This window comes from Mauremys reevesii, unplaced genomic scaffold, assembly GCF_016161935.1.
Source record: "Mauremys reevesii isolate NIE-2019 unplaced genomic scaffold, ASM1616193v1 Contig64, whole genome shotgun sequence".
NCBI lineage: Eukaryota > Metazoa > Chordata > Testudines > Geoemydidae > Mauremys > Mauremys reevesii.
The window spans coordinates 322,441-343,935 of record NW_024100878.1 but is presented as its reverse complement, the minus strand read 5'-3'; the positions used below and the strand labels follow the sequence as shown (position 1 = coordinate 343,935).

Here is a 21,495-nt window from a genome sequence, read left to right as displayed (position 1 = left end):
TTTCACCCATCTCTACTTCCTTATCTCACTAATGATACCCACCAACAGCTCTTTCACTGCTAACAGTATTGCTGTAAAACCTTTATTTGTAAGGCACAAGTCTTTTAACTCCTTATTTCACAGTTCTACAGGTATTCTAAGCACGATTCTTAACAGAAGGTTAACAAATATTCTAAGAGAGAGAAAGCGAGACCTTGCTAAAGGAGCTTGGTCTGAAAAAGGAAAAGAAAGCTTCCACAGGTCTGTGCCTCAGTTTCCCTACTCCACAGCAACTACTCAACAATTAACACATGATTAGGGTCACGTGCTGCCTATGTTTCTTCACCAATTTGTTACCAGATTTGCCCATTACTTTGGGGGTATGCTCATTTATTAGGGTTACTCTTGGGGGGGGTTCTGTAATTATGGCCTGGTCTACACTAGGACTTTAATTCGAATTTATCAGCGTTAATTCGAACTAACCGCTCAACCGTCCACACCAGGAAGCCATTTAATTCGAACTAGAGGGCTCTTTAGTTCGAATTTGGTACTCCACCCCGGCAGGTGGAGTAACGCTAAGTCGAACTTGCTAGCTCGAATTGGGCTTGGTGTGGATGCTAATCGAACTTAGCAGCTCCGGGAGCTATCCCACAGTGCACCACTCTGTTGACGCTCTGGACAGCAGTCCGAGCTTGGATTCTCTGGCCAGCCACACAGGAAATGACCCGCGAAAATTTGAATTCATTTTCCTGTCTGGGCGGTTTGAATCTGACGTTCTGGTTGCACATCGGGGCGAGCTCCGCAACACCTGCAACGATGCAGAGCTCTCCAGCAGAGGAGTCTGGGCAATCCCAGAATAGAAAGAGGTCCCCAGCATGGACTGACCGGGAAGTCCAGGATCTGATCGCTGTGTGGGGCGAGGAGTCTGTGCTCTCGGAGCTGCGCTCCAACAAGCGGAACGCGAAGACCTTCGAGAAGGTCTCTAAAGCCATGAAAGACAAAGGATACAGCCGGGATGCGATGCAGTGCCGCGTGAAAGTGAAGGACCTAAGACAAGGGTATCAAAAAGTCAGAGCGGCAAACGGACGCTCCGGAGCCCAGCCCCAGACATGCCGCTTCTACGAGGCACTGCATGCCATTCTAGGTGGGTCTGCCACCAGTGCCCCACCAGTGACGGTGGACTCCGAGGACGGAATAGTGTACCGGGACAGTTCCTCCTCCCTGTTCGCCGATGGGGAAGATGAGGAAGGGTCTTTGGAGGACGGCGCAGGCGACATCGAACCCACTCCCGCTTTCCCTGACAGCCAGGATCTCTTCATCACCCTCACAGAGATCCCCTACCAACCGTCCCCACCCGTTAACCCGGACTCGGAATCAGGGGAAGGATCAGGCGGTAAGTGCTACAAACAGGGAAACATTTATTTTTTTAAGAAACAGGGATATATATAAAAAATAGAAATACTATATAAAAATTTTTAAATATCAAACTATACAAAAAGTAGGTCTACACAGACAGTAATGGAGCAATAGTCCTCTGGGGACAGTTCAAAAAAGCTCTCAGAGAGCAGCTGGAAAAGCCTCAGCAGGAGGTTTCTTGGGAGAGGTGCTTTATTGGGTGCTCCGTTGAAGCACACTCTTCCGCGCCAGGCCATCCTCAGGTACAGGGGGACCATCGCCTCTACGAGCATGGCAGCGTATGGTCCTGGTCTGTGCAGGGATTCTGTTAGCATCCGCTCTCTCTGTGTGCGCCTGACACGCCTCAGGGTGATGTCGTTGTGGAAGTGCTGCATCTAATTAGTGGAATTAGTGTACTGTTACTATTGTGCATGGTAGACTTTTACTTTGCATAAGAAAGACCCTAGCTTAACAGAGTTTTACTTTGCATAAGAATGACCCTCGCTTAACAGAGTTTTACTTTGCATAAGAATGACCCTCGCTTAACAGCCACGTGTTGCAGGCCACAGAGGAAAAGCATACAGGGGTCTTTCCGTTCACTGGCGGGAGGTGCCGCATAACGCTCATCTTTTCTGCTTTGCACATTGCCTCCAGCAGGAGAGCACAGCTAAGCACTAACTGATAAGCACTCTGTACTGTAAGGCTTACCAGGACTTTGTGCAAGAGGGATGCAGCTGTCTCTCCTCGCTTGTGCGCTATCCAGTGCAATCGCGCCGCCAATGAGAGCGTATTCCGAAATCTCGGACTAGTTCGAGATCTCCTGAGACTTGGTTCCCTGTTTGGTCTTCTTAACTGAAACTGACTAGACTGTGTTTACTGTTGGCAAACATGTATTTGTTCAAGGAAATCACCTACTTTTCGCATCACACAGCTTGGCTCCTTCCCGGACTGCCCGCCATCCCCTCGCAGAGGCTGGCTCAGATTAGGCGCAAGAAAAGACAAGGGACGACATGTTCCAGGAACTGATGGCCAGCTCCAGAGCGGAGGCGGCAGAGCAGAGACAGTCGAGGAGAGCCTGTGTCAGCAGCATCGCACACACATGGAACGGGAGGATAGGTGGCGGCAGGAAGACCAGCAGGCGACTCAAGCGCTGCTTGGTCTAATGAGGAGCAAGCGGACACGCTCCGGCGCCTTGTAGATGTTCTGCAAGACCACGGTCAGGAGGACAGAGCCCCCCTGCAGTGCATCTGCAACCGCCCTCCAACGCCAAGAAGTCCTGTCCCCCCCTCACCCAAAGTGACAAGACGGAGGGGCGGTAGGGGCCGTGAGAACTGTCCCTGCACCGCAGCACACCGATAATGTTCGAGACAACTGTCGCGCTGTAAATTTGTACAAGCTCTTTCCTTAAAGCATCAACCAGTCCCAACTCCAAGTTCAAACCCCCCACTGTTTACTACATTATTAAAAGCGGTTTTGTGTTACTGACTGTTTCCATCACGTTTCTGGTGTCAGAAGACTTTCTGTTGTTCTGTGGGGGGGGGGGTTGTAATTTCACTGCATAGCCCACAGTGCCATGCTACAGACTTGGCTGCAGGGTCAACTGCAGGGCACACACAGACTGCAGTCACTAGGCACCAGGGACAGTCTGTGTGGTGTATGCTGCCCCGGGTCTTTCCTTGATGTGTATGCTTGTGCAGGGTCCTGGTGCCTGACATCCCAGAATGTAAAGGCAGGCTTCCCTTCACATGCACTTGGACCGTAGTCACGATCCTCCCCGGTGCCCTGAGCCCCAAAAAGAGACCTCATCCAGGGGCAGATACTCACCCTTCCCCCACACCCCTCACCCCTTCCAACGCCCAAACCCACAGCCGTCATGTTAACCCCTATCCAAAGACAGCACCCCTCGCCCCTTCCTGCAAACCCACCCATCAGTGCACACCTTAACCAGCACAGAATGCTTCCATGTTTCAACGAAGAAAGACAAATGCAAAGTCAACGAAAGATTTATTATTAATTACTAAAACATGTCCTTAGTTTTAAAACGTCCTTCGGAAGTGGGGGAAACTTGGTTTATGATCAGGCTCTCTTAAAATCAAGTGGACAGTCACAGGTTACCCTGCTCTGCGAGGAAACTCGCTTTCAAAGCCTCCCTGATGCATATCGCTTCCCGCTGGGATATTCTCTCAGCATGGGTGTCTGGCTGATCGTAAACAGCAGCCAGCCGATTTGCCTCAACCTCCCAAGCGGCCAAAAAGGTCTCGCCCTTGCTCTCACAGAGATTGTGGAGCACACAGCAAGCAGCAATAACTACGGGGATATTCTTTTCGCTGATGTCCGAGCGAGTCAGTAAGGTCCGCCATCTCCCCTTGAGACGTCCGAAAGCACACTCCACCACCATTCTGCACTTGCTCAGCCGGTAGTTGAAGAGTTCCTTTTCACTGTCCAAGGCGCCTGTATAGGGCTTCATGAGCCAGGGCATTAGCGGGTAGGCCGGGTCCCCGAGGATCACTGTAGGCATCTGCACATCCCCAACCGTTATTTTGTGGTCCGGGAACAAAGTGCCTGCCTGGAGGCGTCTAAACAGACCAGAGTTCCTGAACACGCGCGTCATGAACCTTGCCCGCCCACCCGACGTTGATGTTGGTAAAACGTCCCCTATGGTCCACCACAGCTTGCAGCACCATTGAAAAGTAGCCCTTTCGGTTAATGTACTCGCTGGCCTGGTGGGCTGGTGCCAGGATAGGGATGTGAGTCCCATCTATAGCCCCACCGCAGTTTGGGAATCCCATCGCGGCGAAGCCATCTATGATGACCTGGACATTTCCGAGAGTCACTACCTTTGAGAGCAGTTGCTCAACGATTGCGTGGGCTACTTGAATCACAGCAATCCCCACGGTAGATTTGCCCACGCCAAAGTGGTTCGCTACTGACCGGTAGCTGTCTGGCGTGGCAAGTTTCCAGAGGGCTATGACCACTCGCTTCTGCACACTCAGGGCTGCTCGCATCCTTGTGTCCTGGCGCTTCAGGGCAGGGGACAGCAAGTCACACAGTTCAAGGAAAGTGCCGTTACGCATCCTGAAGTTTCGCAGCCACTCTGTGTCATCCCAGACCTGCAGCACTATGCGGTCCCACCAGTCTGTGCTTGTTTCCCGGGCCCAGAATCGCCGTTCCACACCATGAACTTGACCCATTGCCACCATGATCTCCACTGCCCGGCGTACCCTGCTTTCTGAGAGGTCTGCGCCACTCTCCTCACCGTGCTGCGGAGCCTCTCGCCCGGTTTCTCAGCATCTGACTGTGGAAGAGGTGGACGATAACGTGCGAGGAGTTGACAACGGCCATAAGTGCAGCGATGATCGGAGCGGGCTCCATGCTCGCAGTGCTGTGGCGTCCGCGCTGTAACCAACCAGACAAGGGCGCGAACAGATTTCCGCCGGCGCTTTCAAGGAAGACAGGGAGGCGGGATTGACGGTTCAATGGCGACACATTTTCCCCCAGCATGCATTGGGGAAATCCTAATTCAATGGGCAGCGAAGTGCGGGAACTGTGGGATAGCTTCCCACAGTGCACCGCTTCCAAAGTCGAAGCTGGCCCCGTGAATGTGGACTCAGAAGTTCGAATTTGGGTATTTAGTATGGATACACAAATTCGACTTATTAAGGTCGAATCCACAAATTCGACTTAAGTAGATTCGAAATAGTCCTGTAGTGTAGACAAGCCCTATATCAATGTTGTGCTTGTGTGACTTGTGTTTTCATTTGGAGTTCTACTCCTCCCTTGTGCAAGTCCCCTCCCAATGGAGCTATCCTGAAGGACCTAGGTTCCCCAGGGCTGGGTTCCTCCAGCCACAGAATCAGATGAGAAAACACTCCCCTCCCACCCTCAACAAGTCTGAGTGGACTGGGTCAATCAGCACTCTCAAGCTGATCCTTATATGCCCCAGTCTCAATAGGCTGGGCAAAGCAGCACTTTCAGCTGCAACCATTATGCCACAGGTTCAGCACATCCCTATCCCCACGTTCACATTACAATTGTACTGGTAGTAACCCACTTGATGGGCAAACCCTACAGTATTTTGGGGCACTACAGGGATCTGTAGTTTAGGTAAAAGAAGCATTGCTGCAGAGTAAATGGGGAAGATACAAACACAAGATTAAAGTTCAGAAAGAGAGAGGCATAGCTCAGTGGTTTGAGCATTGGCCTGCTTAACCCAGGGTTGTGAATCAATCCTTGGGGGGGCCACTTAGGAATCTGAGGCAAAAATCAGTATTTGGTCCTGCTAGTGAAGGCAGGGGGCTGGACTCAATGACCTTTCAGGGTCCCTTCCAGTTCTATGAGATAGGTATAATCAGCTTAACCATAAAAGTTATTCATTGAATAATAGTGAGAGGCTAAACAAAATAACACTTCCATTATTAAAGGTTAATACCTGAGGTAGAAAAGGAAACAGAGAGGGAGGGATCTCACCCACTCCAGGAAGCTTGAATTTGTCAGAGTTCCCAGGTGATGATGGTAGTTCAGGGTCTTGGATCAGTCAGGAGTAGATGAAATCCCAGTAGAACTGAGGCAGAGTTTGATCCATGCATCAGAACACTTACTGGAGTGTGAGTAGGGGTTTTTGTAGAGAAAATACAATGGTTCAAGGGAGGAACCTAGATTTGTTTATGGGTAAACTGATGACTCAAGGGTCTTCTTTAGGCTAGACCAGGGGTTGGCAACCTTTCAGAAATTGTGTGCTGAGTCTTCATTTATTCATTCTAATTTAAGGTTTTGCATGCTGGTAATACATTTTAATGTTTTTAGAAGGTCTCTTTCTATAAGTCTATAATATATAACTAAACTATTGTTGTATGTAAAGTAAATAAGGTTTTTTTAAATGTTTAAGAAGCTTAATTTAAAATTAAATTAAAATGCAGAGCCCCCCGGACCAGTGGCCAGGACCCAGACAGTGTAAGTGCCACTGAAAATCAGTTTGCGTGTTGCCTTCAGCACTCATGCCATAGGTTGCCTACCCCTGGGCTAGACAATAGGATCTGATCACTCCTAGCTATGGCTGATGTTCCTTCAGGGAGCTTGCAATGAAATTGGGCTGCTTCAGCATTTTGGATATCAGTCAAAGATTCATGACTAGAATTGGTCTAACTGCTGAGCTGAGTGTGTGCAGGCATAGGTTCATTAAGATCTGGAGCAGAGATTCCCCCATGATGCAGTTGTTCCCTGCTTTTCTGGTCCCAGAGTTCGGTGTGGTTCTCTTTTCTCCATTCTGTATGCTAATGAGATGTCTCCTTGTCCCATCTTTCATGCAGATGAGGATAGAGGAGTTGCCTTAATCTTGTCACCCTTGTCTCACACCACCATTCACTGCCCTATGCAAGTTTTGTCTTTGATGGGTTTTGGTTCAAGCAGGGGAGGGGGTGGGTCCTTTCATGAGTCAGACAGGCTGGATACTGTGCCCTGGTTCGCCAAGACTGAACTGACTGATATCATCTGTGACTGCAGAGGTGTTAACAGGGCATTGAGCATGAAATGCTCTTTAACAATATGTTGTGACTACTTACATTAAAGAAATCCATTCTACCTTGGTTTAGGAGAGAGACCACTGATTGACCAATAAGAATCTGGTGTTGCAGGACCCAATAGTGCAATTATATTTGCTTCTCCATTGTCAGTGCAGCTTTTGTTTTGGTGAGTTTTGCACACAGATGCAGAAATGTGGACTTGCGCATCCAAAAGTTCTGCAGCCACTGCTCATGATCCCAAGCCTTCATTGTTGCAGAAGATTTTTGCCCTTGGGAAGGATGTAAGATGACACAATATAATACACTTACTGAATATTTGTGAATCAGCTTCTACACACAAAAAGCAATGGTGTGTGAACATGGGACACTAAGGGCTGGATTTACAGGCAAGATAAATGCAGCAAAAGGCAATCCTCATCGCTGGATCAAATGCAAAGGAATTGTTGAAAACAAGGGACAGTGTCAGGGGGTTCAGCTGGGTCCTGCCAGGCATGTGGGTCCTGAGGGAGCTTGGCCCAGGCAGGCTCTGCTCCTACTCCAGCCTGATTGATTGCACCACTCCCAAAGGTCCAGAGTTATCCTGCCCCAGGACCAGCACTGGCTGCACTGCCAGCTCAGCCTGGCAGACACAGTCACCACAACAGGGCTGGCTATTGTGGACGGGGGTCAGGGCATGGGAGAGTAGGTCTTTATGGAGTCTGGGGGGGAGGGTGCTGGGCAGTGAGGGGGTGAGGAGATCTGTGTGTGTTGGGGGCCTGTGCAGTGGGGAGATCTATCTGTGTCAGGGTGCTAGGAAGTGTCGGGGGGTCTGTAAAGGCACTGTGCAGTTGGGGCTGTGGGGGGCACTGGGCAGTGAGGGGATCTGTGTGTGGGGGCAGACTCTTAAGAACATAAGTGATCTTTCTCCTGCCATTCATCTGCACCCTCTGACAAACAGAGGCTAGGGACACCATTCCTTACCCATCCTGGCTAATAGCCATTAATGGACCTAACCTCCATGAATTTATCCAGTTCTCTTTTAAATGCTGTTATAGTCCTAGCCTTCACAACCTCCTCAGGCAAGGAGTTCCACAGGTTGACTGTGCGCTGTGTGAAGAAGAACTTGCTTGTATTTGTTTTAAACCTGTTGCCCATTAATTTCATTTGCTGGCCCCTAGTTCTTGTATTATGGGAATAAGTAAATAACTTTTCCTTATCTACTTTCTCCACATCACTCATGATTTTATAGACCTCTATCCTATCCCCCCTTAGTGTACCCTAACACCATATGGCAGCGCAGGGCCTGGTGGGCCAGTGTGCGTCTGGCAGCTGCTGGTATGTGAACAGTGCCCTTGTACTGGGCTGGGTGGAGCAGAGATGTCCCTGCCGCACCATAACCCATCTCCCGTTGTCCCTGGCCAGCCCCTCGCTCTGAGGGCTCTGCACCCCCCCCCATGTCTCCATTGTCCCCATGGGGGCCCACACATATGTTTAGCACCAGGCCTACAAAAGGTTAACCTGGCCCTGTTTGGGGTGCAGGCTCTGGGCCGGAGTTCGGGTTCAGGCGGGGGGCAGGCTGTGGGCGTGTCTGTACAATATTGCAGGGCATGAAGTCTCCCGGCTGGAGTAGTAACGTCTCCCCGCAGCACGTGTCAGAGAGAGAGAGGAGCTGCGGTGTCTAGGCAGTGACACGCTTGGAATCGGGCTGCCTGTGCCTTTAAGAGCCCAGCCCCAGGAACCCGCCCTCAGCGTCCTGGGGGGAGACCTAAAAAAGCCTCTGCGCCCCCAGACTTGCGAGCAGAGCAGGTGGCTCCTCCCGCGGGGTGACTGTTCCCCCTCCCTGGGCGGGTTTGGGCCCCGCACAGGGTCTGGCAGCGGCTCCCTCCCCCCATTTCCCCTCCACCTACAGCAGCTTGAGCCCCCCTCCTCCATATGCCCCCTTGACCCCTCTTAACCCTGCCCCAGAGCCGGCAGCAAACTCTGAGGAGAAGTCAGGGCAGCGCGAGGGCAGCTGCCCCAGCGAAGGTCACTGCGCATGCTCGGTTCGGCAGCGCATGCTCAGTTGCGCCCAAAGCAGGGAGGTGGGGGAGGGAGTTTTCCCTGTCGTTGGTGGCCGCGAGGGGAGCGTCCAGCATGAGGCAGAAGAAGAAAGGTAACGGCGGCGGCGGCGGCGGCGGCGGCCCCGTCCTCTGCGGCTCGCGGGAGCCCTGCCCCCCCGCGTCTCTTCCTCGGGCTTGGGGCGGGGGGAACGACTCGGTGGACTCCCCCCCGCCCCCACGTCGCCTCCTCGGGCTGGGCCTCGAGCGCGAAGGCGGTTGCGCGGGAGCTGGAGTGTTCCCGCCCCCGCCGCTGCTCACGTGCCAATGGGGTTAAACGGCCGGCGCGCGGCAGCCCGTGCGCGGGATCGGGGCCGCAGCGCGGAGCGGATAGGGAGGCGCCCCCCCCCCCCGCGGGGCCCGCCCTGGTTCGCCTCAGGGGCAGCAGCTGTGGCCCGTTCCTGGCCTTGTCGTGTCAGAGACGCATGTGGCTGTGTCTGCGCTGGCCCCTTCCTCGCCCTCGCTCAGGGCTGTGAAAAAACACCGACTCCCTCCTCCCCCCCACACACACACAAAAGTTTTAGCGACGAACGCACCCGCGTGGGCAGCGTTTCCTCAGTGGGAGCCACGCTCCTGGGAGGTGGTTTTATTTCGCTCTCCGGGTGTTACAGGCGCATTGGCACATTTGCACGGTTGTAAGGTGAGCAGTGTGGAGTAGCCATAAAAACAACCAGGAGCTGGGTGGCACCTTAGAGACTAACAGATTTATTTGGGCAGACGCTTCTGTGGGTAGTTTTTTACCCAGAAAAGCTTATGCCCAAATAAATCTGTTAGTCTTTAAGGTGCCACCGGACTCCTGGTTGTTTTTGTGGCTACAGACTAACACAGCTACCCCCGATACTTGAGGTAGCCATAGATCCAAGGCCGGAAGGGACTACTGTAATCATCCAGTCTGACCTCCTTAGCACGTTCCTAAATTAATTCCTGTTTGAACTAGAGCAGCTCATAAAAAAAGAAAGTCTTGATTTAAATGTGTCCAATGCTGGAGAATCCAGCCTACCCTTTGGGAAATTGTTCCAGGGGTCAATTATCTTCTCTGTTGAAAATTTGTGCCGTAGTTCTAGTCTGAATTTGTCTAGATCAGAGGTGGGCAAACTATGGCCCATGGGACCCTCCTGCCTGGACCCCGAGCTCCTGTCCCAGAAGGCACAATGCTCTGGGCAGCTGGGCAGCGCAGCTGCAGAGCTGCGGCCTAACCCAGTGCTCTGTGCTGCGCGGTGGCGTGCCTGGCCATAGACACGCCACCAGTGCTCCAGGCAGCACGGTAAGGGGGCAGTGAGTAGGGGGCTTGGATAGAGGGCAGAGGAACTCAGGTGGTGGTCGGGGTGGGGGTGTCGTGGGGGGGGAAATGGGGTTGAATGGGTGCAGGAGTTCTGGGGGGCATTCAGGAAAGAGGGGGAGATAGATGGGGTGGCAGGCGGAAGTCAGGGGCAGGGGTTCCGGAGGCGGTGAGGGGATGGGGGGGTTAGATGGGGTAGGAGTCCCAGGGGTGGTGGAGTCAGGGGGCAAGAAGCAGGGTGGGGGATAGGGGGTGATGTAAATGAGGAATCACGTGCATTGGCATAGCTCTGTGGGGTTGGCAGCCTAAGGCTGGAATTGCAGGAAGTGTTAACTTGAATTGGTAATTTGCACAAATGATTCGCATATGTCAATTGTATGTGTGGTTTTTTTTGCCTGAACATACACCATTTTTATTTCAGGAGACCTCAGCCATGCAGAGCTGATGATGATGACAATAGCTGATATCATTAAACAGCTGATTGAGGCTCATGAGCAGGGAAGAGATGTGAATCTAAATAAGTAAGTAGTGCTAGCCAGTAACTTATCTCTATGCTTTCCAGGGCAGGTACCCAACCCTGGAGGAATAATTGTCTCTTCAGACATTTTTAAAAATAGTACTTAGTTTTCACACCCCCAACTAAATTTCTTTCACCAATACAAATCTTATATAATTGCATTTGTGCGCTGACTTGAAAATATACCCGTTTACTTCATTCAGAGCTTTTATACCATGGCATGAGGCATATTAATGAAAAAGAATAAGCATGTCTCTTATTTTTTACATTGTAAGTCTGTCCAGCCTGTTAGTCCGACAGAGGCAATACAGGGTACGTCTACACAGCAAAAAAACAAAAGAAACCCTCCACTGACTTGGACTTGCAGGGCTTGCATTGTGGGGCTAAAAATATCAGCGTAGATCATAGAATCATAGGACTGGAGTGACCTTGAGAGTTCATCTAGTGCAGTCCCCTGCACTCGTGGTAGGACTACTTATTATCTAGACCATCCCTAACACGTGTTTGCCTAACCGCTCTTAAAAGTCTCCGATGATGGAGATTCTACAACCTCTGTAGGCAATTTATTCCAGTGCTTAACCACTGTGACAGGAAGTTTTTCCTAATGTCCAAACTAAACCTCCCTTGCTGCAATTTAAGCCCATTGCTTCTTGTCCAATCCTCAGAGGTTAAGGAGAACAATTTTTCTCCTTAAAATTAGTTGGTAGCTATAGTAGTCTGCTATCCCATTTGTTGATTAGCTTCTTTGGAAGGGACATGACACACATGCTGCCAGCCCCACGCCTCATACAGTGAGTCATTCCCTTCCTCTAGCATCATACAGCTCGTTTACCCTGGGGCAGTGGCGGGGGCGGGGGGTAGGTTGTGTCGACTGGACTGGACTGGACTGGACCATCCTCTGCAATCTCTGCAGGACAGAGAACTTTGCAGGCTCTCTCCTTCAATGCTTATAAACTCTGCAGGCTCCTGGTACCAGCAATCCCTCTTTCTCCAACCCCTGGATGGTTGTGCTTTGTGACCTATATTAGCTGCATCATAGGAAAGCACAATGGCTACCCATGATGCCTCATAGTGCAATACTCTCCCACAAGGAAAAACTTCCCTCTGGCCCCACATGGCAATCACCTCTGGCTCATTGTTCTCTCAGGTTTATTGAGGAGTTCTCTTCTAACCCTGCTGCTTTCTCTGTGTGTGGCAGGCTTCTCCGAGGAAGAGGAGACACAGAAAGAAAAAGAAGAAACCGAAAGGTAAGCAGCCCCTGACCCCACAGCTGCGGTGGCAGACTCAGGCCCCATGCAAAGCAGAGAAATAGGGTCCATTCCCCCACGTGCCCCCCTCTTCCTGCAAAGGCACAGTCGTGCCCAGAGTCGTGCAGAGGCACTGGCTGGGGCTCCGTTCACAGGCTGCCCCTGAAATCTGGGGCTCTAGAGTGCTAGGAAGCAAGGAGTGCCCAAGCAGCTCAATGTCTCCTTTATGTCTCACTTCTGGCAGCTTTTGGACACTGCGAGGAAGAGTTGGAGGAGGCTTGTGCATCCCTAGAGACATGGTAAGCAATGCCCCCCTCCATAAATCTGCAGTGGGTCAGTCCCCTCCTTTAGCATCATGCAATTCATCCCCACCCAGGGGCAGTAGCCCGAGTAATCTCTCCCCTGTCCCGACCTATGTACCAGGCAAGCAACTCTTCTCCTTTAGACTCCTGCAATTCATTCCCACCCAGCAGAAGTTGTCATCTCTAATCTAGCCCCACGCCTCATACAGTGGGTCATTCCCTTCCTCTAGCATCATACGGCTCGTTTACCCTGGGGCAGTGGCGTGGGGGGGGTAGGTTGTGTCGACTGGACTGGACTGGACCATCCTCCCCTCCCATGAGGGGGAAAAAATGTTTTCTGGGAGCAGCCCCCTGCACCCCGGGGAGGTGAGGTGAGGAGGTCAGGAGGAAGGCTGGGCTTTCTGGTAAGGTGAGTAGGGTGAAAGGGATCCAGCAGCACTTGGGTAATGGCCCCTCCTCCAGTCCCCCAGCATAGGTTCCCAGCCCGATTTGAGCCCTGGACCTTTCCCCTGCTCCTTGCTATGTTTGAAAGAAACAGCAATCAAATGACACCCTGTCATGAGGTGTCCATCCTACAGTCCCTAGAGGAGGAACTTTGTCACAGTAATATAGAATTTTGTTATTATTTATATAGTCATGGAAAGTAAATAATACATGAAAAAATGAAAGGGTTTTTTTTAAGTGTTTTTTTTGTTTTAGTCATCCCTGCCAGGGCCCCATCGAAACTGTTCGAATTGGGCCCCGCACTTCCTAAAGCCGGCCCTGAGCACCCGAACCCCTGCTGCAGCCCTGGGACTGGAGGAGCTCTCACTCCCTGGTACAGCCCTGGGCCGTGACACAGGGACAGAGCGTCTCTGGCCCTGGGGCTGTGTGGTAGAGGAGGGGTGGATGGGAAATGAGCCAAGGAGTTGTGGGGCAGGTGGAATGGTGGGGAGCCTAGGTGGAACATGGCTGGGATCCTGGGAAAGAGGACAAAAGGGGTAGGGCCATGGGTGGTGCAGCAGGGAGATAGGGTGGGTAGGGCCCAACAATTGCTCTGGCCCAGGGCCCCAAGAAACCTTAATCATCCTCCATGCTCTATCTTCTATGATCAACAGAGGGGACATTGTTCCATTCTGCAAAAGGAAGAAAGGTTGTCGTTGTGCATACCATGAGGGAAGGCCTGCAACTCTTTTGAAATGTATCATTCAAAAAGATCTCACAAAACTAAGTGATTGGGCAACAAAATGGCAAATGAAATTTAATGTGGATAAATGTAAAGTAATGCACATTGGAAAAAATAACCCCAACTATACATACAACGTGATGGGGGCTAATTTAGCTACAACGAGTCAGGAAAAAGATCTTGGCGTCATCGTGGATAGTTCTCTGAAGATGTCCACGCAGTGTGCAGAGGCGGTCAAAAAAGCAAACAGGATGTTAGGAATCATTAAAAAGGGGATAGAGAATAAGACTGAGAATATATTATTGCCCTTATATAAATCCATGGTATGCCCACATCTCGAATACTGTGTATAGATGTGGTCTCCTCACCTCAAAAAAGATATTCTAGCACTAGAAAAGGTTCAGAAAAGGGCAACTAAAATGATTAGGGGTTTAGAGAGGGTCCCATACGAGGAAAGATTAAAGAGGCTAGGACTCTTCAGCTTGGAAAAGAGAAGACTAAGGGGGGACATGATAGAGGTATATAGAATCATGAGTGATGTTGAGAAAGTGGATAAGGAAAAGTTATTTACTTATTCCCATAATACAAGAACTAGGGGTCACCAAATGAAATTAATAGGCAGCAGGTTTAAAACAAATAAAAGGAAGTTCTTCTTCACGCAGCGCACAGTCAACTTGTGGAACTCCTTACCTGAGGAGGTTGTGAAGGCTAGGACTATAACAATGTTTAAAAGGGGGCTGGATAAATTCATGGTGGCCAAGTCCATAAATGGCTATTAGCCAGAATGGGTAAGAATGGTGTCCCTAGCCTCTGTTCGTCAGAGGATGGAGATGGATGGCAGGAGAGAGATCACTTGATCATTGCCTGTTAGATTCACTCCCTCTGGGGCACCTGGCATTGGCCACTGTCGGTAGACAGATACTGGGCTAGATGGACCTTTTGGTCTGACCCGGTACGGCCTTTCTTATGTTCTTATGTTATCATGGCAGTCCACTGGATGGACATCTAGGAATATTCAAAATGAGGAATATGCTGACATCAAAGTACTATTGGCCAGGGATGACAAAAGACATTGCCAATTGGGTATGTAAAGTAACAAAGCTAAATCCTGAAGAACGCTACTTACAATTGAAATATAAGTTCAAAATGTATAAAAGAAATATAAAAATATATTTGGTGTGCAACTGTGAACTGTTCCCTTGCAATACTGTTTCGATAACGAAATGTTAATGTCATATTGATCCATCCAAAATAGGTTGCACAGTGTCTGACTTGCCAGAAAGAGGGAAAGGAATTAAATCTGGATACTACCTTGAAAAGCATAAAGGTGAATTTTGGAATCAGACTCATTATTGTTTAGCATTATCCATTGTTATTTCTATTATGCAATGAGGCCTTGTTCTTGAAACAGGTTCAATGCATACAAGTGGCACAGCATAGTGCAGCAATTACCTCTAATGTGCGTTTGCACTGGCTGGGGATATTTCATCAGCTTTACTCTTGTATTGTTTTTCCTAACCCATTCCTGTACTACTTGTTTTGTTCTTTCTCTTCTGTATTTAAAATTGGGCTTTACATTCTGATTCTATGGCTGTTGTAACCATATTACATTGTGCACTCTGCTTATGATGCATGGGTTTATTGAGAACATTTAGTAAGAAACATGTGAAGTATGACTAACTGGTACCCTATTATGTAGGTCACTTCGATCTGGGAATTGGTGGGAATGGATTTAATAGGATCATTATCAGTAGTCATCCTTTGTTACTGGTGTATATACTGACAGCCATAGATTATCTTTCAAGATGGGTGGAAGCCTTTCCACTTAGCAGTAAGTCAGCATCTGAGGGGACAAACAGCATGTACAAAATGCTTGTTCGATGTGGATGCCCACAGCAGATACCGACAGATCTTGGTCCAGAATTCAATAATAAGGTGGTTTTTGTTTTGTTTTATAAACTGCTGTTGGTCACCGTCAGGGTTGCTATAAAATTATTTTTTGGTGTCTTCATATCTACTAAAGAAACCCACAACTACTTGTTTCCAATACAAATGTTAAAAGATGGGCTATTCCTGTTGCTAATCACACATAAAAGTAATGGCAAATACGCAAAGGAACATTCCTTAACACAAGTCTGTATGTAAGTTTATGGTGTAACTTATTTTCTTTCAGTTTAACCTGTATATTTGTGAAAGATTGGGAATAAAACGTAGCTTCACCAGCCCGTACCACCCACAAACCAATGGCTTGGCTGAAAATGCTAATAAATCCATCAAAAGGTAAGCGAATGGGTGGGATTATTACAGTACTAATGGCAAGTAGAGTGTGCTACGCCGGAAGATGCAACTCACTAAAAAAAATCTTCAAAATCAATCTGTTATATTGGAAGTCTTTCATTATGTATTACACCTTTTTGATTATGTATAATCTATTTCAGTCAAGACTGTATGTGTCTTTTTTTTTTTTTTAAACAAACCAATGAGCATTTGTTACAGAGCATTGCAAAAGATGGTTGACAATGGGGGGTAACTGGAATGAATTACTTGAGCCCATTTTATTTTCTTTGCGAACTAAAATATATGCAACAACAAAAATTTCATCCTTTCGACTAATCTTTTGTGATGACCAAAGTTTCCAGAAGTCTCAGAGAACTACACGGTGGTGTATGTTGTTACCAGCACCTTTCATCGACACATGGCATTCAGTGTGTCTTCATTTTACAAATACAACCCCTTCTCCATTTGTTTACAAAGATCCCAGATATGAATACATTCGGGGAAGATTTCTGCAAAGAGTACAGCATAAATATGAAATTGAGACATGATGCTGACATTGCTCTGGCTCTAAGTAATATTTCTAAAGCACAAGAAAAACAACAAAGACATTATGCTAAAAGAAAGACTTCTAAATATGGGGAAATAACATTTGATGTTGGGGACTGTGTTCTGCTACTGAATTCTAGAAAGAGAACAGGAAAAGGAGAAATGGTGCAACCTACCTATCGGGGACCATACAAAATTATGACTGTTGAGGGTGAGAGTGAAATTACAAACCATCTAATGGAAATTGTTAGGAACCGTGTATAGCATCGCACACTTAAAACCATTTAAAGAGCCACCAACATTAGCTGCTGAAAGCGCATCCGATGTTTTTCTCTGAACTGAAATTTCAGTTGGTGACAATGAACCAGAAACACACTCAGAGTGCCATCCACTTTTCTAATGTCTTCTATCTCACAAGTCTCATGACAGCACAGTGAAAAACATAGAGGTCACAGCAACAGAAGAAGAGGAGTATGTAGGGCAAGATGTTTCAAGCAATGATACAAGTGATGCTGATGACAATTTTGATATGTTTATGGAGGAGGTGGAAGACAAGCAATGGATTCTGAAAGGTAATCGGTTACCACACCTTTCTTAAACAGATTTTTAACAGTTCCATTTATGAAGTATATGTTAAAGGTTTTCATGTACAAAGTGGCAGCATTCACAGTAGTAAAACAGAGAAAAAGGAAACTGTGTGTTACCATGCATGTAATATCTGTTACTTTTTTTTTTTCTAGTCAAACTTGTAATGACCGGCAAACACACAGAGACTAGAGGCCAAAGTGAGAAAAATCAAATTGTATGGCTCTTCATTTCATTGCCTGAAACCAAGAAGCTGGGTAAGTGATGAGGTACATTTAAGTACCACTAAACGTGTATGGTAACAGGATTGATTCATCAAATATTATTTAAATTGTGCCTTTTTCTTTCATCATGTGTTGTAGGTTATTGGTGCATATTTGAGCCGTGTGGTCGAGAAAGCAGATGGAAAGGTAGGCTACTTAGGCCTGGTCTACACTGGGGGGGGGTCGATCTAAGGTACGCAACTTCAGCTACGTGACTAGCGTAGCTGAAGTCAAAGTACCTTAGCTCGAATTACTTACCTGTCCTCACGGCGCGGGATCGACGTCCGCAGCTCCCCCGTCAACTCCGCTACCGCCACTCGCTCCGGTGAAGTTCCAGAGTCGACGGGAGCGCGTTCAGGGTTCGATATATCGCGTCTAGATGAGACGCGATATATCGAACTCCGAGAAATCGATTGCTACCCGCCGATCCGGCGGGTAGTGAAGACGTACCCTTACTGTGATAGTACATGAAAGTATACATTGTTTACTTATTGATACAATCATGTGAATCTGTGATACAACATATTTAAGCCCAAATACCCTTGGAATATTAACATAAACCTGAAATTGCAACATTTCAGTGTATTTACTGCTGCCAAACATTTACTGAAATGTATTTGGAGGTGTATATCCGACATACAATACTTGACTAATTGAGGGCCACATTAGTTTTGCTGTACAGTTCAGTGGGTCCATTAATTAAACACAAATATGTGAACAGCTTAGTCAGTTTTTACAGTAAGTAAGACAGAGCACATTGATTACAAGTCTTTTTGTTTTTACATGACTCTCTCTTACATATCTGATTTGTTACACTAAGGATCCCTTGATCTACATTTCATGGTTTGCTTCACTGGAAACTATAATTACATTTCTAATTTTTTTTAAATGAATACAGAGTGAAATTCTTCAAAATGCTATATTATTGCTTCCTTACCACACACCAGGTCATTGGGTTCTTGCAGTAAGATATTTTGTATTGTACTTCTGGATTCTGGGCAATAAATGTGGTACTATATAAGAGATTTGTAACACAGCTGGGTAGCAGTGATATAATTTCCCGTGTTACAGGTTTTCAGTGCATGCAAAGGAAAGTGGAATGTGAATGTAAAAAATAAAATGCTACTGTGAAGTTATGTTGTTAATGTAACTTAGAAGAATGCAGTCTGTAACGAATTGATCAGCATATTGTGAAATCATTGTTCTCTTGTGTGTTAGACATTACAAATGAGACTATGTTAATGGAATGATTTTTGATAAATCATTACAAAATTGTTGAACTCCTCACATTGCCAATATAATTTGTACATATATTTACACTTACAGATCGTCTTGATGGGGGGGGAGGGGCGAAGGAATTGTTACTAATTGGCCCCTTGTGTGATAAGATGAGATATGAAAGAACATGCCTGAGGAATTGGAGGTGATTTATTAGATACTTACTTTTACAGTGTATATGAACTGTTACGGGGGGGGGGGGGGAATTCAGGGAATGTAACAATAGTGAGACTAATATCTTCCTGTTAGCTACAAATAAAAATTGAAATAGCATGTACTGAATATGCTCAGTAATGGACTTTGAGTGAACTTGTGTGATTTGAGTCTGGGTAGCATGTTGCATGATTGAGAAGGTGGTGTTGTCAACGTGGGGCACAGCAGATCAGGTGATACATAGTGTAAGAGTGAGACAATAATATGAAAGCAAGTGCGTATATATGTGAGTAATAAGTCATTTAATCAATTTAATAGAGAGAGAATGGATTTGTATGTATGTCCAGAAACTGAAGGAAAAGAAGAAAAGCTCATTTATGCAGTCCGCTAAGGTACTCTCTAAAAATTTCAGATAGTTCATCAAACGATTAACTAACAAATCCTCATCTGATTGGAAGAGTAAAATTGTTCAGCATCCCAGACAAAGTGATGGCCACAACTGTGGACCACTCATCTTAAAGGTATTGAATACCAAATTGCCGTTATCATTTGTTATTGATATGCATTTACCCGGGGTGAAAGTAAATGCCAGAGATTACCAGTGTGCACTGCACTGGCGTCCTTGCCAAGGTGTGTGGGGTGGGCTCCTGGCCCCCAGAAGGGGTGGGGTCTCCAGCAGAAGGTGTGGGGCTTGGGGGCCAGATTCCCCCAGCCATCCCTTCCTGACAGCTGCTGCTGCAGGGGCCAGGAGTACCAGGCACTTGTGAATCACTGGAACGCAGGGCAGCTGCCCCTCTTGCTCCCCCACTGTCGGTGGCCCTGCCAGTAGCATCCAACAGCTGCTGGACCCTATGGCAGGGCCACTGATGGGGGGAGGGGCTAAAGGAGGCAGCAATGTTAAAGCATAGAGCACTGAAAAAGCAGCTCTGTAACGTCCGCCATATATGGGCCGGTACCGGTGGCTGATTCTTACCAGTATGCTGGACTGGTCCACTTTCACCTCTGGTAATTGATGTTTTTTCTAAATAGAAGTTAGTTTGCAGAAACCTATTTCCAGCAGAAAGACATCAGTATGGTAGAAACAACACAAGAGGCTAATACTGCGTTTAGAAGACAAAGAGCAATTGTTCTAATGAAGGAGTCAGGTAATAACTTTCTCCCATGTACTATGGACTCATTAGGCACATGTGAAGATAACAGGAAGAGTGGAATTATGTCACGTAACAGTCAGTGATCTTAATACCCCTAAAGTGAGAGATCTCACAGGTTTGGTTCTGTAATGGTGACTATGCATCAATAATATCTTCTAAAAAATTTGAATGGGGTTGAAAATTTGAATGGATGCTATTGATAGACCAGTTAAATGAAATTTGGTATTTTTATATACAGCTGCAGTAAAGTAAAAATGTGAGAAAATATGAGTCACAAAAAAGAAACTAACAAATTTATTTGAGCATAAGCTTTCATGGGCTACAGCCCCCTTCTTCGGATGCATAGAATTCTAAGCTGTAGCCCACGAAAGCTTATGCTTAAATAAATTTGTTGGTCTCTAAGGTGCCACAAGCACTCCTGTTCTTTTTGCAGATACAGACTAACACGCCTGCTACTCTGAAACCTGACAAAAAAGAAAGTATGTTCAAACCAGTGACTGGATTAAAATATTGACATTAATTAATAAATTAAGATTTGCATTTTCAGTGTTGGTCGTAAGGTAATCAGCATTTCATACCGCTATATTTCTTTTTCAGAAAGTGTGGAGGACTACTGCATATACTGCAACTTTGTCATTTGTGAAAAGGAAAGTGAGGATTGCACGATGGTAAGAAACATAGAATTCTATCAGAAACAAATGCCATAAACTGCCTAAGGATCAGGATTCTTGTAAACATTTTCATCGTGTTGATAGGCATATCTTAGGTAATACTGACGTGGATAGGAATAGCATGAGTGAATGCAAAGTATGTGTAACATTATAACGTCTGTGATTTCATTTCTCAATTGTTACTTATCAAAGGTCCAGTGTGATTCTTGCAAGAGGTGGGCACATATGCCCTGCATTACAGAAGGAACCAATCAAGAAAACCTGACTGATGAGAAGAAAGAATACAAGTGTAAAAAGTGTGCATAGTTCACTTCTTTACCAAAAAATAACATTGTTTAAATGCTTGTTGTTCAAAACATCATGGAACTAAAGGAAAACTCTTTCTTTATATACCAGATTATAATAAAAAAAATATTCTCTGTATTTGTGTCCCAACTAGTTGCAAAAGAGGAGGGTTGCTCTTTGTGCCACTACACTAGACCACCCCACCAGACAACTGAGGCGAGCAGCTCCCACCGTAAAGCAACACCATCTCCGACCGCTCCGTCGTAAAAGGCCATGCCCCCTCGCCATGCTACCGCAAAGCAATGCCGGGCTTAAGGTGCATGTGTAGCAGCTACTGCCGCTCTGGCTCCTGACACGGGCAAACCAGCTGTTCTAGTTATGGCTGATCGCTCTGCTGGAGAAGCACGGTGTGGCCCGCCTAGAACATCCCCGCTAGACCGCAAAGCCCAGCGAGGCAGCAACATCCCATCTAGAACCCACCGTGCAGGCCTTCTAGCACACACGCAACTGGGCGCCACTGCATCTAAACTAGAACCCACCATGCAGGCCTTCCAGAACATCCTCACCATGCAGGCCTTCCAGAACATCCCTGCTAGCACACAAGCTGCTGGGGTGGCAAGCATCTAAACTAGAACCCACCGTGCAGGCTTTCTAGAACATCATAGCTAGAACACAGAGCAGCTGGGCTACAGCATCTAATCTAGAACTGGTAGGGTGGATTTTCTAGAACAAAGACCCAGCTGGGCTAGAACATGTAATATAGAATCCCTAGCAGCACCCTTCTAGAATTGGGGGTCACAACCCTCAG

General features: G+C 47.4%; 1 protein-coding gene across 7 annotated transcripts; it reads left to right on the top strand.

The window, feature by feature from the left end:
* Positions 1-8,856: 8,856 nt before the first annotated feature.
* LOC120394540 (CXXC-type zinc finger protein 1-like) lies at positions 8,857-21,166 on the top strand. 7 transcript variants are annotated; one of them, XR_005592330.1, is made up of 14 exons: positions 8,857-9,024; positions 10,669-10,768; positions 11,963-12,011; positions 12,256-12,310; positions 14,734-14,805; positions 15,652-15,758; positions 16,233-16,873; positions 17,042-17,143; positions 17,249-17,296; positions 18,993-19,101; positions 19,610-19,725; positions 20,165-20,210; positions 20,329-20,399; positions 20,595-21,159. XR_005592330.1 is itself a non-coding variant. In XM_039518756.1 (7 exons), the coding sequence occupies exons 3-7, from the start codon at positions 16,831-16,833 to the stop codon at positions 20,706-20,708; spliced, it is 378 nt and encodes a 125-aa protein (XP_039374690.1). In that variant the 5' UTR covers positions 14,360-14,805; positions 15,652-15,758; positions 16,233-16,830; the 3' UTR covers positions 20,709-21,166. The 7 variants fall into 7 exon arrangements, 1 of the variants encoding a protein (XP_039374690.1); XR_005592328.1 differs by lacking the exon at positions 20,165-20,210 and having other exon boundaries at positions 8,858-9,024; positions 18,901-19,101; positions 20,595-21,157; XR_005592326.1 differs by lacking the exon at positions 20,165-20,210 and having other exon boundaries at positions 8,860-9,024; positions 20,595-21,154.
* The last annotated feature ends 329 nt before the right edge of the window (positions 21,167-21,495 follow it).